The 20,317-nt window shown below is 36.5% G+C and overlaps 1 protein-coding gene across 1 annotated transcript in view; it reads left to right on the top strand.

Moving 5' to 3' along the window:
* Positions 1 to 20,317, top strand: part of ctnnd2a (catenin (cadherin-associated protein), delta 2a) — a 358,882-nt gene that overhangs the window by 131,052 nt on the left and 207,513 nt on the right. The window contains 2 exon segments of the mRNA XM_048175121.1: positions 17,615 to 17,649; positions 18,358 to 18,474. Of these exon segments, the coding sequence (XP_048031078.1) occupies positions 17,615 to 17,649; positions 18,358 to 18,474 (152 nt within the window).

The following is a 20,317-nucleotide window of genomic DNA, read 5'->3' as shown; positions in this document are numbered from 1 at the left end:
CTATCTATCTATCTATCTATCGTTCTATTGTTCTATCATTCTATCATTCTATCTATATTCTATCTATATTCTATCTATTTATCTATCTATCTATCTATCGATCAATCGATCTGTATCTATCTATCTATCTATCTATCTATCTATCTATCTATCTATCTATCTATCTATCTATCTATCTATCTATCGATATTCTGTCTATCGTTCTATCTATCAATCTATCTATCGATCCAAGTTTGGACACAAAATTAATTATTTATTTATGTTTTCATTTATTCAATCATTTATTTATTACAGTTTTTTTTTCAATTGCTAACATACATTTGTCCAATCTGTAGTCACATTTTCAAAACTCTAAACACACTTCTCAGAACATCCATCTGTTGCGACCATACCATTAACACAATTCATGTTGTTTTCACACAAAATGCAGTCAATTAACACGTTTCTAAAATGCTTACATTTTCTTTTCATATAAGCTTACCCCATACCAAAATCAAAGATCTTTCTCGTCTTATTTGCACATGCTTAAACACAGCAAATCAGAAATGAAGACCTAATGTTCCAATCTTTAAATATAGTATAAAACCTCTACTTCTGCCATGCATTGAAAATAAAAAAGTAATTGTCTTTTTTCAATTGACTTTTTTTCTCTCAGTTCCTATAGTTTATATTTCACAATTCTGAGAAAAAAGTCAGATGTAAACACACAATTGCAAAAAAAAAAAAAAAAAAAAAAAGTAAAATTAAATAAAATAATGTTGATCAATGGCTACAATTACAACTTCATACTACAACAATTTTTCTACAATGAATCCACTACCACTGTTCCATATATGCAGAATATGTGGTCTGCGTAGGGAACTAGCTACCAAGGGGACACCATCCCACCCTCTATAGGGGCACTATCAACACCACACACCCACCCACCCCCAGAAAGAGATTTCAACCAAGGGGGCAACTGAAGTTCTGCAGAGGGGATTCATTTGACCAGTAGCTGCCCTGAGCAATTCTGTTACTTTCTTCTTCTCTTTTTCTACTGCACATTCTATAAAATAATGTTTCATTTCTGTTGCCAAGAATGCACACATTCAACACTCAACCAAAAATGTAGAATGGCTTACATGTAAGGAAACTGAATTTTAAAAACTATGCATTTCATATTTTTTTTCTGTTGATAGAACTGAAACATGACAAATAATGCAGTTTTCGTAATGTCATCAACTGTTAGTATTTTGACAGTCATTGCATTTTGATTGATTATATGTTCATGTCGGATAGAAAACTAGTGCTATGTTTTGACAGAACGACTCGATTTTGAATCAGGTGTGCTGTGTTTTGATAGAGTTAGTATGTGTTGAAAAAGGTTTTTAGCATTTTGAAATGTAGAGTTTGTGTTTATTTAACAAAATATGGTTTTGGGCAGAAAATGAACTATTTGGCTAATTGTGTGATGTAGGTGTGTTGCTGTGTTAAGAGTTTTGAAAAAATATTCTAAATATTGGTAAATGCTTGTTAGCAATTGTAAAAAACTGTAATTTATTTCAGTTTTCAACAGAATTTATTTAATTGTCATAAATCTGGCTAATCACTGTTACATGTGCACTCTGTTTTGGACTCTTTGTTGGACTTGTAGTTGTTCTATTTCCCGCCACCAGTTTGTCACCATAGCAATCACCCTCCTTGTTATCCCTTGTATATAAACCCTGTGTTTCTAGTCTTGTGTTGTCCAGTATTGTTCATTTTAATGTTGGTAGATGTTCCTGTGGATTCCTGTTTCTCTCCAAGTAAAGACTTATATTGACTCTATCTCCTCGTTGTGTGCTTTGTGTACCAGCTAACGTAACAGAATACCGGACCTAAAAACAGTTAGACAGTTTGTGCCGTGTGTTTTTAGTTTTCCGTCTCAGTGTTTTTCGTGTTTCACTTTCCGTCCCTGTCATCATGTACACACCCGCATATCTGTTGTTATGCCTTGAGCAGAAGGACCGCTCCCTCGAGGCACATTTGGACAATTTTTTGTTCCTTGCACCATCTACACATTTCCTGGACAGCAGCCTTTGCAACTTCCTGTATGCCGGCCTCAACACCGCCACCAAAGCGTTGCTGTCCGGGGAAGGACCTCGAGGGAGCTTCCGGGATTATGTGGAGTGGGTGCTGGCGTCATGTGGATCTTCGATGACCGTGGATTTCTCCAACGATGACTCCAGTCCCACTCCTACTCCAGTGCACAGCCATCAACACCCTGACTGCAAGGATCAGCAGCATGAGCCCACCGCAGGGGGGGGGTCGTCGCTGCGGCTCCGTCGTGGTCGCCAAGGTCATCAGGGTCACTTCGAGTCTTCGGCGCTCCGGCTGCATGGTGGGCTCCTACGTTGATGTCATCGCTACTGCCGATCGTCCCCATGGTGGCGTATAGGACTACATCACCATGGCTCCCCCCGTCAGCGACGCCGCCATGGGGCGCAGTCTTAGCTGTGTACTGGATGGTTTTGCTACTTCCTCTGTTCAAGGCTCCCCTCTGGTCTCCATCACCTGCACCTCCCAGGACTCCTTCACCTCGCCTCCTCCCGGGCAATCGTCCACCTCCTGAAATGGCTCCGATGGTGTAGGAGGCGGTTCATCTTCGTCTTCCCCTCTCCACGGCGTGAGGACGCGCCTTTCCGGGAGGGGGCGATATGTTACATGTGCACTCCATTTTGGACTCATTGTTGGACTTGTTGTTGTTCTATTTCCCGCCACCAGTTTGTCACCATAGCAACTGATCACCATCATCATCACACCCAGCTGTTTCTAATCACCCTCCTTGTTATCCCTTGTATATAAACCCTGTGTTTCTAGTCTTGTGTTGTCCAGTATTGTTAATTTTGGTAGATGTTCCTGTGGATTCCTGTTTCTCTCCAAGTAAAGACTTATATTGACTCTATCTCCTCCTCGACTCTATCTCCTCGACTTTGTGTACCAGCTAACGTAACAATCACACATTAGTGAGTCATGCTCTAAACCCATTTTGAGCTGAATTTTGAATTTTGTTCCAAAAAAAATAAATAAATAAACAGTTCCCATAAGTTTTATTCATTCATCAAAACCAGTGTTTACTCATATTTTTCACTTGCTCTGTGTTCATTTTGGACTCCAGACACAAACTTTCTTTTTTTTTTTACCCAAAATTGGGTTCAGCTTGTCATTTCGCGGTGTTATTTTTTTTTATTTTAACAAGGTGGTGGGGTATACCTCACAGACAAAGGCAAATGAACAGGGCATCCATATGTACCAAGTCACATTTTATATTCATTCACATACACACAGACGGATGCCCTCCCACAGCCACAGTGTAGGTAATTGCCTGGCAGACAGTGTGTGGGGACTGCCCTACATTAAACCCAGCATATCTTAAGGGATCCATTGCAGCAAATGTTACTGCAGCTGGTGTATAACAAGATAGACTCCCAAATCCCCAACTCCAAACCACCCATACTGCCTTTCCGAAACCTCGGTGGTGCCTGTGCATTCGACTCTCTGAAGTGCATGCATACTGTATCTTCATGCTACAGGGTGCCATGTCTCATAACCCTGTCACCAGTAGTGAGGCAGCGGGCTCTTTTACAAGAAAATAAACTCCAGACTCTCACATATATTCTGACAACTCGCCTTGGGACTCCAGTTCGCCTCTCTCTTTCTTTTCTTTATCTCTCTCTGTGACCTAAGATTGAGTTTTCCAAAGAAAGAAAGACTCTAATGACTCTAATGTAAGATGACCAGATTTTGGAAATTAAACTGAGGAGGGTTTCTAGTTCAGTGGTTAATATATCAGTGAATTGTCCAAAGTTATCTAAAAAAAAAAAAAAAAAGACATTTCCAGTAATTTGACCTTGGTAAATGTAGTACTATGATGAACAATTATATCAAACTTAGTCATTCTACTCTAAATATATATATATAACATAGATGAGATTTATATATAAATTTCATAAATATCTTATTATATTAATTAAAAATAATTTATAAAAATATTGTTTATATATAAATTATAAAGATTTAAAATAATAAATAATACAAATATATATAGCAAATAATAAAATTTGCTCATTGTAATTTGTAAATGAAATCAATAATAACATGTATCATTAAGTAATTATTGTATAAATCTAAATCAATAAACTAAGTGTAACTGACAAGCTATAATAATGTAACCTTTTCTTACCACATATAGCATGTTCTGCCCTATTAAATATTATTTAGCCCATAACAACGGGGACATTTCCGTGGACAGCTTCAGCCGGGGACAGGCCACTAAATTGCGGATGTCTGGTTACTCTAATGAGTTACTAAACAAAGATAAATGATCATCCGGTGATGTGGGCATGTGTGACCATTAGCAACAGGATGTGAAGTTTGAATCTGAGTTGAAAGGTTGCCTTTGAAACAAGCGATATAGGTGAAGGAAAACGTTACCCGTTGTGTATGTGAGTCTCATCTGTGTTAGTGTCAGAAAGGAATATCTTCTCATCAGTGCCGTAATGGCTTCTGTTGGACTGTGTGTGTGTTGTATGTGAGTCTGCAGGCAAATGGAGGTAGACACAGAGCATCCCTGAAGGGTACACAAATAGACTGCCTGTTAGCTGTTTGTGCTCCATTTTGATGGAGTCCTAAAATTAAAACTTCATTTTTCATCTCAGGATGCGAGAAGGCAGCAATGCAGTCAACCATGGATTTCCTTCCTCTCCAAAATGCTTCTCATCTACATTGTCTGCAGCATCACCCTCTTTACACTGTAGAGAGTAAAAGATTGAAAAGACTACTTTTAGTTCTGCAGATGATTGGCTTTGTTTATTTGATAATAGGCTCATATTTGGTCGCGTCATCAGCTAGTTAAGAGCCTTAGTTCAGGATTTATCTGATGTGTTGAACTTCATTCATTATTTGTCAGCTGTTGATTTAGTGCATTTAAATTGATCAGTGTTTTGATGGTGCCTGAGAGGCTCAATGTACAATTTTGGGGGAAATAAACCCATGAATGGCACACTAATAGTAGTGAATGAACAATAAACTGCATTAAAAGGATGTATTTTAACATACAAAATCTTACATGCTTCACCTTTAATGTCTGATTTCCCCACTGAAAATAATAATACACATATTTGAGGATTTCATATTTACTCTACTTAAATCAGCCTAAGCTGGTTTGAGCTGGTCCCAGACACAGCACTGTCAATTTGAGATGTCATTGGTCTCCATTTTTACTAGAAAATGCCATTTCTTGTAATGTGTGTCTGTGTGTGGGTGAGATTTGTGTGTGTGTGTTGGGACCAAAATGTCACTAGAATAATAATAAAACCTGAAATCTGCTGTATGCAAAACAGGTATTATTAAAGCATGTATAATAATGAAGAGATAAATATGCAAAATGGTCTCTGTAAGAGTTTCAGTTCGGGCTGGAAAATTAACATGTTTGCCTACCAACCACAGTGGATAGTGAAAGCCAAATTTTTACCTTGGACAAGGTAAATAATGGCTGTAAATGTGAAATCCCCAAATATGTTATACATTTATGCACATATTCTTTTTTCCTATGTAGTTCTGTGACTTACTGAAATATGTATATCACCATTCTTTGTCAATATTGTTCTCCACAGCTATTGACCGATGATGGTATCTGTCAATCTCTGTGATACAGACACTTTTAAAGATACAAAGTGCACTATGGCAGGCTGATTTTAATTGCTTGTAAAGGGGCCAGACATTTCAGACTTGTCATTATTGCTTTAGCCTGATGCCTCCCCAGTGCGGTGCATGACAGATCTGGGTTATCTGTAGGTTTTCAGGTTCATGTATTTTCAGACTTCAACATTCGTTAAATACTTAGGTTCTCCTTTAAATGTTTGAAGTTTTCCTTTCCATCTGTAAACTTGTGTCACATATCATAAAGAAGTAAAGAAACTACTGGTTGAGTGTTGCATACAGCCGAACGCAGTTTTTGTCTAGTGTCTGGGCTATTTTTTAAGCGATACAAATATCTTAAATGGTTAGTTCACCCAAAAATGAAAATTATGTCATTTATTACTCACCCTCATGTCTTTCCACACACGTAAGACCTTCATTCTTCTTCGGAACACAAATTAAGATATTTTTTGATGAAATCCGATGGCTCAGTGAGGCCTCCATTGCCAGCAAGTTAATTTACACTTTCAGATGCCCAGAAAGCTACTAAAGACATACTTAAAACAGTTCATGTGACTTCAGTGGTTCAACCTTAATGTTATGAAGCGACGAGAATACTTTTTGTGCGCCAAAAAAAACAAAATATTGACTTTTTAACAATATCTAGTGATGGACGATTTCAAAACACTGCTTTAAATCTTTTGTTTCGAATTGGCGGTTCGGAGCACCAAAGTCATGTGATTTCAGCAGTTTGGCAGTTTGACTAGCGATCTGAACCACTGATTCGAAACAAAAGATTCAAAGCAGTGTTTTGAAATCGGCCATCACTAGATATTGTTGAAAAGTCATTATTTTGTTGTTGGTGAAGAAAAAGTATTCTCGTCACTTTATAATATTAAGATAGAACCACTGTAGTCACATGAACTTTTTTTAAAATATGCTTTTAGTACCTTTCTGGACACTGAAAGTGTAAATTAACTTGCAGGCAATAGAGGCCTCACTGAACTATCGGTTTTCATCAGAAATATCTTAATTTGTGTTCCGAAGATGAACGAAAGTCTTACGGGTGACGAGATGAGGGTGAATAATAAATGACATTATTTACATTTTCGGGTGAACTAACCCTTTAATACTCGTTTAAACTGTAGTTGCAGTATCTTTTAAAGGTGCCCTAGAACATCTTTTTAAAAGATGTAATATAAGTCTAAGGTGTCCCCTGAATGTGTCTGTGAAGTTTCAGCTCAAAATACCCCATAGATTTTTTTAAATTCATTTTTTTAACTGCCTATTTTGGGGCATCATTAACTATGCACCGATATAGGATGCGGCCCCTTTAATTCTCGTGCTCCCCCTCCCCCAGAGCTCGTGCTTGCCTTGAACAGCATAAACACAGTTTACACAGCTAATATAACTCTCAAAATGGATCTTTACAAGATGTTCGTCATGCATGCTGCATGCATGCGTCGGATTATGTGAGAGTTGTATTTATTTGGATGTATTACATTTGATTCTGAATGAGTTTGAGGCTGTGCTCCGTGGCTAAAGCTAACATTACACACTGTTGGAGAGATTTATAAAGAATGAAGTTGTGTTTATGCATTATACAGACTGCAAGTGTTTAAAAATGAAAATAGCGACGGCTCTTGTCTCCGTGAATACAGTAATAAACGATGGTAACTTTAACCACATTTAACAGTACATTAGCAACATGCTAACGAAACATTTAGAAAGACAATTCACAAATATCACTAAAAATATCATGTTATCATGGATCATGTCAGTTATTATCGCTCCATCTGCCATTTTTCGCTATTGTTCTTGCTTGCTTACCTAGTCTGATGATTCAGCTGTGCACATCCAGACGTTCTGCCCTTGTGTAATGCCTCGATCATGGGCTGGCATATGCAAATATTGGGGGCGTACACCCCGAATGTTACGTAACAGTCGGTGTTATGTTGAGATTCGCCTGTTCTTCGGAGGTCTTTTAAACAAATGAGATTTATATAAGAAGGAGGAAACAATGGAGTTTGAAACTCAGTGTATGTCTTTTCCATGTACTGAACTCTTGTTATTCAACTATGCCAATATATATTCAATATTTAATTCTAGGGCACCTTTAAGTGCCCGTGGGCATCTATTATTGTTGCTGTCTCCAGTAGTTTGTTGTTGTATTGTTTCGTCCATTTCTTTATCAACTGAAACAACGAACTGGAGCAGTGTACACAGTATTCCTTAAATGCTTTCAAAACAAAACTAACATTAGCTAGTTATGTCGTCATTTCCACATTGTACACTTATGAGACTATGGGAACGCAATTTTAGGCATCTAACCCTTTCCGTACATAGCGGGATGCTTGAGGCAGATTTTCCTATGGAAAAGAAGTGCCCCCTCAATTGAACTGGCAGCAGAAGGCAATTAAAGTGTCTGCATTAAAGGCCTCACTCTAATCAAGCATTCTGGAACAAGTCCATTGAATCTAATTCCCACAAAGACATGAATGAGAGGGTTTGTATCTTATTCAAGACTTCAGATTGAGTTATCCAAGATGCCCAGCATTGGCATGCAGAAAGTCATTGGGCTTTGGCTGAGTAAAAAGATATTTTTTTTTCTTGTTAGGACCCATCAGGGATGGATGTCAATGTTTACACTATGGATATTGTGGTAATGAGGTTAATATTGCAGTTAGTTCAGTCTGGTGTATGTGTAACGTATGGATGTGCAGTCTTGCGGTAATTGTTATTGATTTAGCTGTGCCATTTTACTGCAGTTGATGCGATTATATTTAGCCAGCGTTAATTGTGTCTCATCTTTTATTCTGACTACAGCTGTTTTATTAGATTTGGTAGGGTAATGTATGTTTTATTGAAGGACAACTTTGCTTGGAGGCCTGTGTAGCAGATAGTTATCTGACAACTGCTAAATCTGTGATGTAACTAGGGTTTTCGAAATGGACCAGCTGTAAAGAAGGCTGTAGAAGGTGTACTGATCCATCTAAGTGAATTAGACTCCTGTAATTCTGTGTGGTGTCTTGATGGACCATAGCCTGCTGTGATCTGAACACACACACAAACACACTCACTGCGGTCAGTCAAGAGGATCAAGGCACCACAGAGTTTTAGTGCATCAGGCCCTGACTGCTTTTATGGTGTCAAGTATTTACATGGAGAGACTGGCACAAAAATAAAATTAAATTTGTGATATGGCCTAGTGCGGGTTATTAAACAGTAAAAGACTGGTTTATTTAAATGAATGTAATGTGAAAATAAATCAATTAAAGGGTTAGTTTAACCAAAAATGAAAATTCTGTCAATAATTACCCTCATGTCATTCCAAACCGACATTTATTCATCTTCAGAACTCAAATTAAGATATTTTAATGAAATCTAAGAGCTTATTTGAGCTTATTAGACCTTGCCTCATCCGCTGGTACAGTGGTGAGGCTGGATTTTCCAGGCAATTTCTGACCCTCCATTGACAGCCTATGCAACTACCACTTTTAAGCCCCAGAAACATAGTAAAGACATCATCAAGTATTTCATGTGACTCCAGTGGTCTAACCTCAATTTTATGAAGTGAAGCGAGTGCGTTGTGCAAAAATACAAACAAAATAACAATTTACAAAATATTAATCTCCAACACGCGTTCACGTAACAACTTCAAAGTATGCGTCATGGTGCTCTCATGAACACTTGCGCATGCTTGTTGTGTTGAATCTCGAGTCTGCTCAAAGGCTTAAAGGTATAGTTCACCCAAAAATGAAAATTCTGTCATCATTTACTCACCCTTAAGTAGTTCCAAACCTGTATGAATTTCTTTGTTCTGCTGAACACAAAAGAAGAAATTTGGAAGAATGTCAGTAACCAAACAGATCTCACCCCCCATGTACTACCATAGTAGGTAAAATGTATACTTTCCATTTAAAAGTTAAATATCAGTGCAAACATAATCAGGCTGAAGGACAAGTAGCCTTAGCATTGAATGAAAACTCAGAGAAAACACAAACAAAATAAAAATATACATGATAGAAAAATGAATAAATAAAATATACAGCAGCAAACTGAAACTCTACAACAATATGGACAATTAGGCTATACCTGACTCACCGTCACTATTTCTTCTCATATTATGAGAAAGGAACACAAGTTCATCCACATTGTGTTGTGTCATGATAGCTCTCAGAGTGTGTGGCATAGTAATGGGTATGACAATGTTGAAATGTTTGGTCTTATCAACAGATCTATACAGGTGGAGCTGGGGAAGGTGGAGGGTTTCTGAAGCACGCTGCACTGCTAAGCAAATAAGCTGCTTTCACGCCATATCGTAATTGCTGTAACTACAAGATTCTGGCTCGTAAAAAGCGCTTGCGTCATCGCAGAGGTTGTAATTACAGCTTGTAAGCTGGGAGTTATCTGAAAGCTCCCACATGTACCACCTGACCGCTGTAGATTCATTTAGGCGTTGATAGTGGTGCCATAGAAACGCATAATTCCCAATCAAAGGGTGTGAACAGCTCCGAATACAACGTCACATGTTGTCATCTCAAGATTCCGGTAAAAACGAGGTAGCGTGAACGCAGCAATACTACACAAGTATTTTGAAGGTTGAGCACGCAAGCTCATTGGCTACTGATACAGCAGGAACCAATCAGCTGTGCCCTATAGATAACGATGTGATTACGAGCAGGTTGAGTTAAAGGACCTATTAGCCAGCGCCATCTGGAGTTTCATGACAGAACTTGTATTTAAAACAGTAGGTAGGACATTTTGACATGGAAAATAACCATAACCCTACCGTTAAAACAATGTAAATATAAGTAAGCACAGTACTAATTTAGCTACCAAACTCTGCTTTAACACTTGGATATGTGCCTAATATTAGCGCAAATGTATAGGGTAACGTTAACAATAGAGCAAACAGCCATGTAAAGTGGCTAACGTTAGGCTGCTACTTATATGTTTTAAATGATATGTCATGTGTGAGGTCACGTCACGTTTTTTGTGGTCAATCTTCACCCTCTCGAAATGTTCCCACACTTTGAATTTTCTACTTACTACTCCAATTCCTATTTTTTCTGCAACTAACCGACTGATTAAAATTTAGTCAACCAAGCTTCTCGTTGATTAACGTTTAGTCGACTATTAGGGGACAACCCTAATTATAATTGTTAATTTAATAGTAATAATAATTATGAGAAGAAGAAATGCTGAATTATTCAAATGTATATATGCTGTTGTGAATATGCTGTTCTTTAAGCAGCTAAGCATCAGAACTTGAGGTGTTCAGTTTTATTATATTGCAGTTAAAATCTGTTTCATTCAGCACAGATGACATTTAGCAAATCTGTGTCCCATCATGCACCTCCATTGCCTCGTTTTGACACTTGCATGCATCCCAGCGTGCATTTGTTTCTGGCCATGTGCTCGTCTGCACTTGCCAACAGGTTGCAATTAAAAGCCTTGTCACAGGTCTGCAGGCTCCTCAATCATGCTGGTGGTTCTGGCTGCCTTGTTCGCTGGCGTCTGGCTCCGGCGCATCCATCTGAACAGAAGGTGTGTGACAGCATCTCGAGCTGAAATCTGCTAGGCCACGGAGTTCGTTGTGTGTTAAAGCCTCTTGGAAATGAAACCGCAAGCCATAAGGAGTGGAAATGATTTGTTGGTGTGATGAAGTGTGTTTGAGAGACAGGCTATTTCAAATATTGGCCTGCTGTAAAATAATCAGCATTACATAACAGTTGACTCTGGCCTTGCGTTTGATTGGCTGAGCAACGCTCCAAGAGTGTGTAACGATTTTCTGAAAAGGAATGATCTAAATTGTGACACAGAGTTTATGCTTTGATGTCATTTTCTCTCAAACGTTGACAAAGCAACAGGACGAAAAAGAAACATTTCTATTGAATCACGCCAGAATTTCATTCCAGACGTATTCACATGGGTTCATTCGTTCCTTCCACACACGATTATATAAGTAGCTTTTGATTATTAGAACCATTTCCCATTCAAACAAGTCAACATTTTCATTATTCAGACTCCAGACTCATGCATTATTTAAAGTGAGAAAATCTGTATAAACAAGCTGCCGAAAAAATCATTTTGTCAGCTGAGAACTTCCTCTCACATCCTTTACTTTTGAGATGATTGGTCTCAAACGTAAGTTCATAAGAGGTAATGTTTCCCCAAACGCACTAGCTTTAAACATCCTCATGGGGTTTGTGTAAGGGCCTTTCACTAAACCCCTCCGCAGAACTTGCCATCTTGCTATTTCTGAAGAAAAACCTTATATTTCTTTCAGGTTAATATAGCATACTACAAGCATAAAATGTCTTATTTCAAATAAGTGCTTTTCTTTTGAACTTTCTATTATATTACACAAAAATATGAAGCAGCACAATTGTTTTCAACTGTGATAATAATTAGAAATGTTTCTTGAGCAGCAAATCATCATATTAGAATGATTTCTGAAGTATCATGCGACACTGAAGACTGGAGTAATGATGCTGAAAATTCAGCTTTTCCATCACGGAATACATTATGCTTAAAAATACTGTATGTTAAAATAGAAAATGGTTATTTAAATTGTAATAATATTTCACAATGTTACTGTTTTACTGTATTTTTGATCAAATAAATTCAACTTTGGTGAGCATATTTTTTTAACAGTATCTTACGCTCACTTAAAGGTGCCCAAGAATGCTTTTTCACAAGATGTAATATAAGTCTAAGGTGTCCCCTGAATGCGTCTGTGAAGTTTCAGCTCAAAATACCCCATAGATTTTTTTAAATTAATTTTTTTAACTGCCTATTTTGGGGCATCATTAACTATGCACTGATTTTTTCAGCGCGCCACCCCTTTAATTCTCGTGCTCCCTGCCACACGAGCTCTCGATTATATTACAGCACATTTACAAAGTTCACACAGCTAATATAACCCTCAAATGGATCTTTACAAGATGTTCGTCATGCATGCTGTATGCATGCTTCGAATTATGTGAGTAAAGTATTTATTTTGATGTTTATATTTGATTCTCTATGAGTTTGAGGCTGTGCTCCGTGGCTAATGGCTAATGCTACACTGTTGGAGAGATTTATAACAGTCTGTGTTATGTTGAGATCCGTGTGTTTTCTGGAAGTCTTTTAAACAAATGAGATTTACATAAGAAAGAGAAAGCAATGGAGTTTGAAACTCAATGTATGTCTTTTCCATGTACTGAACTCTTGTTATTCAACCATGCCGAGGTAAATTCAAATTTTGAATCTAGGGCACCTTTAAAGCTAACCCAAACTTTAAAAACATTTAATAATTTAATAAGTGTTGATTTTATACTTGGAAAATATCAAAATTAACATATTTGATTCTGTACTGTGCATCGAGTTGTGATGCTTAAACTCACTTGTAAGCATTTAAAACAATAGATTTTTTTGTTAGTGTTTTATTTTTAATATATTTTGACAAAATAGTACACCTGTTTAATATCTGTCATTTATTAGTTATCGGTCACAATATAAAAATAATTAGGGCTGCCCTCATCTAAAGATTTTTCTGGTCGACTAGTCATTTTAAGCGATTAGTCGACTAATTGCACGTTTATTAATAAACCATATGAGTCATAATGATAAGCCTTTAATGCCATAACAATGAGCCTTTAAATCAGCATTCAAGTGCACTCACAAAGCTTGCCACAGCGCACCAGCAGAAGTAATGATTATGATTGTGTCTGGGAAAAACAGCAAGAAGATTGCTTTAACGTTTTAATAATTAATTGATAAACTAGTGTTTACATAACCTGAGAATATTTGTTTTCCATTTGAATTGGTTCATTTAAAAGTAGACATTTCGCTGTCTGTGAGGCAAGGTTACATGGAGTTTCGGTTCTTTCTTTTCTTTTTTCTTTTTGGCGCTCAAGTTCACAGAGAGAGAGACGGCAGAAAGCGCACCCTGTCTGTTTTCATTATTTTATAAAAGTAGGCCTACAACGTTTTGTTATTTTGAGTTTACAGAAATAAAAGTAGACTCTTTACAGATTCAAAAGATGTGTTACTCTTATCTGTATGACCAAAAATGACGGATTATTTTAAGTGCAAGTGATCGCACCGGCACCTCCATGTTACCTGTCATGCAGTAAGCGCGCTACTATTCAGCTTTCACACTCCACACAAACACTTGAATAGCTTACATTTTCTAGGTTTTTTGTCCCTGCAACTAAGCGACTAATAAAATTTTGGTCAACTAAGCCTCTTCTCGTCGACTAACGGTTAATCGACTATCAGGGGGCAGCCTTAAAAATAATTATTGCATTTTAGTACAGTATCACATGGTTAGAAGAAGACATTCAAGAACAATTAACGAAACCGATCATTTCATCCATTTTTTTTTTTTTTAAAGGAATGGCTGTGCTGTTCTCTGCTTTTCGCCAAATCCTTTGCACACTGGTTTTTTATTTTCTTTCTTTTTTCTCTCCGAAGCTACAGCAGCAACATTGAAAGCGGTCTCCGTGTTTAGTGCGAAAGCTCACGCAATTGCCTCCAGCTCGCTGTGCAGTACAGTCGTGCCATGTACCAGCTGCTTTGACATGATTATCAGGTTTACCGACTCGTAACGTGTGCAATGGTTCAGGACCTCCTGAGTGTCCGAACTCTTACAGTGTACGCCTACCTTTATTCTGTTATACAAAGAGAAAAACAAAAAAACTGCTCTCAATTCCTTTGATTCACTCCATGTTATCTTTTATTCACCCACTCCTAGATTCACTATACACATGAAACAGCTCTTCTGCGCTGCCTCTGTGTTTCTTTGTGCATTTTAAACCATCAAGAAGTGTTTTCATGCGTACTCTAATGGAATTCTCCTTCTACGTTGTCTTCTGTGACCATGCAGGTTCTTCTGCTTTCAGAATTGACCCGAACGTCTTCCTTGCTGTTTATAGTTTATACAGCAGCTCTGTACCCTTGGTCCTTGAACAAGGGCACATGCTGTAAATATCTGTCGTCACTTCAATGTCACCCCAATCACTTCCACTTTTTTAGAGACTCAAGTATTCCCAATACCTGCTGTTTAATGCAGCCCTAGGATAGACTGAATAAATAAATGGCCATGATTGTCTGACAATGGGGGGACAGCGGTGTGCAGCAGAAGAGTTTTCCATAGGGGGTAGGACGTTTTGCTGGTAAACACACAGAGTTTTTTTCCATGGTGCCTTGTGCAATGATCTACTGCTGATAAATTGACTTTTTTCGATGCAGGAAGCCCTCCAACAGTTTGTCAGGCTGCCGCAGCAGAGGATCATGGGTCACAGCATGCTATGCCTGAAGGCGTCTATACAGTAGATGGGCAGTCAACCGGAACAGAGCTGATTTTAGCCAACTCCATCCCTATTCTTTCCCTTTCTCTCTCTTTTACCATCTTCTGCCCCAGTCAGGCACCAGCAGCATCGATCACGGGCCAGGAAATCCAATATTCTGCACCAGTCTCATTCCCACAATGTGCCTGTGCAATGTCATTTGTATTCTTTCTCAGTGAATAGGAAATCTTTATAATAATGATGGTCTAAAGGGTGGGAAGCATTATCCTGGTTAACCTTTGATCCTAGATCTGGGAGAGTGGGAAAACAAATCTGCATTCGTGTGAAGTGGCACCCTCATTCAGTTTCCTGTCAGCTTGTGTTGTTATGAGACGAGTTGTTGGGGGCTGCGCAATTATTCTCTTACATCTCAAATCTACTGTATCAGGCGGATAGAAAAAAGCCATCAAAGCCTGAAACACAGACTTTATTATCATACAGTAAAATGAGCTTAGAAAATGAAGGTAATCGTTTCCATGGCTTTTTGAGTTTAAATGTCTTGTCTGAACTTAATATGTGATGTTGACATGACTTAAAATCTGACTTTATTGTGAATATTACCTCTTTGTAAGTGTAAGATTCTTTGTGAATTTATTTGCTTGTTTTAATATGGTTAGTTTTCTATGAGAAAATGTCATGATGATTAAAGTTCAAGTCTATTAATCACATGGATACTTATCACATTAATACCCTTGAGGCAAAAAAAAAAAAAACTTAAAATGTCAAACGCAGACCTCAAAATATCTAAAATATAATTTTAATATATAAACAGACTCCTCTTGATGTGAACATCATGAACAACAATGGAAATAAAACTAGCAAATGGTCAGTCATATAAATTAATCTTGCCCCAGTGCATGCTGGGAAGAGAGTAAATGGGACTAAACCAACAAGCCTATTTGAAGTAAACAAATGAATAAATAAATAAACATTAATCCAACTCAGCAACTTGTTTTTTCAACTTAAAATTAATACTTTTATTTAGAAAGGATGCATTTTTTTAGCAGGATTTACTTTGGTATTTTGTACAGTATTCATTCAGGCTAATGTGCAGGGGCGTAGAAATGTGAAGTGTAATGACAGTTTTTTTCTGACCTTTGTCTAATTGACAGTTTTAATCTTCATATTTCTTGCCTACAATGCGAAAAAAAAAAGATATTTTAAGTCACAGAATAAGGCAGAAAATATATTGTACAGTTTCTATACTGTTATAAAAGTACGGAAGAGGATTAGGGCCAAGCAATAATAAAAAAATAAAACCATCTCGAGATTAAAGTTGTAAAATTTCAAGAAAAAACTCGTTAAATTACGAGAAAAAACTTGTTAAATTTCAAGAAAAAAGTCGAGATAAAATGTTGCGAATAAACTCGTTAAATTACGAGAAAAAACTCGTTAAATTTCGAGAAAAAAGTTGAGATAAAATGTTGAGAATAAAGTCATTAAATTACTAATTTGTTCTCATAATTTAACGACTTTTTTCTCGTAATTTAATGACTTTATTCTCAACATTTTATCTCGACTTTTTTTCTCGAAATTTAACAACTTTTTTCCTCATAATTTAATGAATTTGTTCTCGTAATTTAATGACTTTATTCTCAACATTTTATCTCGACTTTTTTCTCGAAATTTAACAAGTTTTTTTCTCGTAATTTAAAGAGTTTATTCTCAACATTTTATCTCGACCTTTTTTTCGAAATTTAACAAGTTTTTTCTCGTTATTTAACGAGTTTATTCTCAACATTTTATCTCGACTTTTTTTCTCGAAATTTAACAACTTTTTTTCTCATAATTTAATGAATTTGTTCTCGTAATTTAATGACTATATTCTCAACATTTTATCTCGACTTTTTTCTCGAAATTTAACAAGTTTTTTTCTCGTAATTTAAAGAGTTTATTCTCAACATTTTATCTCGACCTTTTTTTCGAAATTTAACGAGTTTTTTCTCGTAATTTAACGAGTTTATTCTCAACATTTTATTTCGACTTTTTTCTCTAAATTTAACAACTTTAATCTCGAGATGGTTTTATTTTTTTTATTATTGCTTGGCCCTAATCCTCTTCCGTATAAAAGCTGTTGATTAGCGCTGCATTATTCATATACTTTATTGTTATAAAAATACATGGCTTGAGATGGCTTGAAAAACACATAAACCATATATTGTCACAATCGTGTTTTGATTGTCTTGACGTTTCATCAGCTGGATGCCTTTGTCCAGTTAAGGGATTTCCTGGAACGTCATAAGTTATTACTTCTATGAGTCAGTTTCGGACTTTCTGCGCAAGAGCACCCTCCGGCTTTTAGTATGAATGAAACATACATTACATGAGAGTGTTTAGCGCTCCATAAGGTTCACATTGCTTCATTATGCATAGAAATAAAAACGTCATGTCATGCATAGAATATCTTGTCTCTTTGAATTTAAATGTAGATTTATTCACATTGGCACATGAAAACCTCTATGTGAACACACTTACCCGGAAAAAGGTGTGGGGGGCGAATTTACATTTTATTAAAAGTGCACGTCCCCCACATATTCTACACCCATGCTAATGTGTGAAATATGATTGGTGAGAGAGACTTTAATTCCAACTGTGTTCTTTTTCTACTTTTTCTACAGTTCAGCCGATGAGCAGTTTCGCTGGAATACCCAAGGTAAATGTCTTTTTTTCACAATTTTGCTGAAAGGCTTTTTTTTTTTTTTTTTTTTGAGAATGCATTCATAAACTGAATTAGTTGTGCTGCAGCATACAGAGTCATTGCAACATTTTTATGAATTTCATTTTAAAAAACTATTGTAAAGTGTGTTACACATTATTGGTCTAGATAGAAGAATGAAAGATTTATATATATATATATATATATATATATAGATATAGATATAGATATAGATGTATATAGATATATAATATATATAAATTCATTTTTGACCATTTTCATTATCTTTATTTATAAGTTTGATTTGTTGATTTGTGCTTTCTGTAAACATCTGTAACCCAACACATTTCCCATCTGCGTCATTCTCTTATGAATCCAGCTCAGTATCCTGCTCTCTGGCCAAAAGGTTGCTGCTTTAGTTGAGAGGTTAATCTTTTGTCTTTGAAGGCTTGTGTAACCCTTTATCCCTTGGCAAATTACACCACACTGGCCCTGGAAGAGTTGACAGTCACTTCTGACAGAACAAGCTGCATGCTGGTTAACAGGGTCATCCAAACAGCCAATTAAATTCAATCTTAGCCTGTTTAGATGCTTAGTGAGCAGGTGAATGGAAGGAGGTCAGGAGGTCAGAGCCCAAGTATGACGAATGAGGCTTCAGGGAGTGCCTGTGGTGTATGCGTGATTAACCTCCCTGTTTTTTCCCAGATGGACAGAAAGACATTGAGGATGAACTAAACACAGGTCTGGAACTGGTGGATTCGTGTATCCGCTCCCTACAGGAGTCTGGGATCTTGGATCATCAGGAGTACACCACAGCTGATAGTGAGTTGTCATCCTTTTTTCTTTTTTTTCTTTTTTTCCATAAGGAGTGCTTTATGTTGTCCATTAAAGAAGCACAACCCTAATCCTACCAATTAGTGAAGAGATTTTGACCATTGATTTCAGTCATAGAACTTGACAACCTGGCTGAAAGTCACACTATTGATGTCTGCACTCGTTTGAAAGGAGCACATTTACTGTCAAACATTTTGCATGTTAACATATAGGGGAGGTTGGATTTTTGTTTAAGAGGGCATTTCTATTTAGTGGATAGATTCCTGAACAATTAATGTCACTAACTGCATCTATAATATTGGCAGTGATATGGCAACTGGTGCATTAATAATCTAGTGCTAGTTATTGCAATAATATGAAAGTATTTCCAGACAAAGCCTTTTGGCAAAGAAAAACAAAATCACAGAAAATGTTGACTCTCTACACAATTGCAGAACATTTCTAATCTCAAAAATAGCACAGTTCTAATTATGTTTGGAAAAATATCTTCATTCTTGCTCTTACATGGTGCAAAAATATTAGTTGATTTCGAATACGCTGTCAGTGCCGTGCAGTTGTTGAAAACAGTGGTTGAATTAAAGCCTAAACAGAGGGTTGAAAGTAATACAAGGTTTTTTTTTTTCTCTCTTTTGACATAGTAAAGGCTTTGAGCAATTTCGTTTGCTTCAGTAAAACTATGTGTGGCTTTTAAATGCTTGAAAATTGTAAAAGTAATAATATTTTTCTGCAAAAGTGCATTTTGGAAGATTTCCACACTTTTAATGAGCAAACTAATGATGCAAAAAAGTATAACATTAAATATTAATATTAATAATGCTTTTAATGTGCAGCAAACAAATTTTTTTTTTAATATATCTCTTTGACACATTGAAATCAAGAAACACCCTTTCACAACTATAACTGTAAAAGGCAACCGTTTGTCTCACTTTGTATCTGCATTTTGAAGGTAACTGAGAACATCTGTCAGGATTAATGTTATGTGCATCACTTTTATTATGTCACTTCTGATAATTAAACTACTTGTTTTGTTGTAAATTGCACCTAAAGTGTTTTTTTTTTAGGGATGTATAAAATAACTTCTATTTTTGTAATTTTTGTGAAACTGCAGTACATACTGTATGGCTACATGCCATGTTAAATGAAGACAGCAGAAAGTTGTGTGCCAGAACATATGGGCAGAAGTATATATATATATATATATATATATATATATATATATATATATATATATATATATATATATATATATATATATATGTTCCCATATGTTCTGGCACACAACTTTCTTTTTAACATGGGGAGAAAAAATCTCTATTATGTGCAAATAAAATCTGTTACAGAAATAATTCACTTAGAAATGAAAAGTCTGTCAATCATTTACTCATCCTCTTGTTGCTCCAAACCTGTATGACTTTCTTTCTACTGCACAACAAATAATATATATTACAATGAAAATCCAATGTTGTTTGACCCCCAGTATTGTTCTAAAGATCTTCTTTTGCAGAGGAAAAACATGTAAATGGTGAGAGTGTCACAAATGGGTTGCAGTAATGATCACAGGATGAGGAAAATAGAACAGAAAAAGTCTTTAGTAATAAAATCCAAACTCTGAACAGTCAAGAAAACACTGGGAGAAATACATAAATAACAACCATGTAAAACATTGATGACACTGAACAATAAACAGAGGAAACTAAGGGCTTAAATACATACAGGCCACGTACACACTGCAGCTAAATTCGGTTGTCAGTTCACCTTTTAATGCTTAAAGGATTAGTCCACTTTTAAATAAACTTTTCCTGATAATTTACTCACCCCCATGTCATCCAAA

This window comes from Megalobrama amblycephala, linkage group LG22 (assembly GCF_018812025.1).
Source record: "Megalobrama amblycephala isolate DHTTF-2021 linkage group LG22, ASM1881202v1, whole genome shotgun sequence".
NCBI lineage: Eukaryota > Metazoa > Chordata > Actinopteri > Cypriniformes > Xenocyprididae > Megalobrama > Megalobrama amblycephala.
This window is presented reverse-complemented; position numbering and strand designations above follow the sequence as displayed.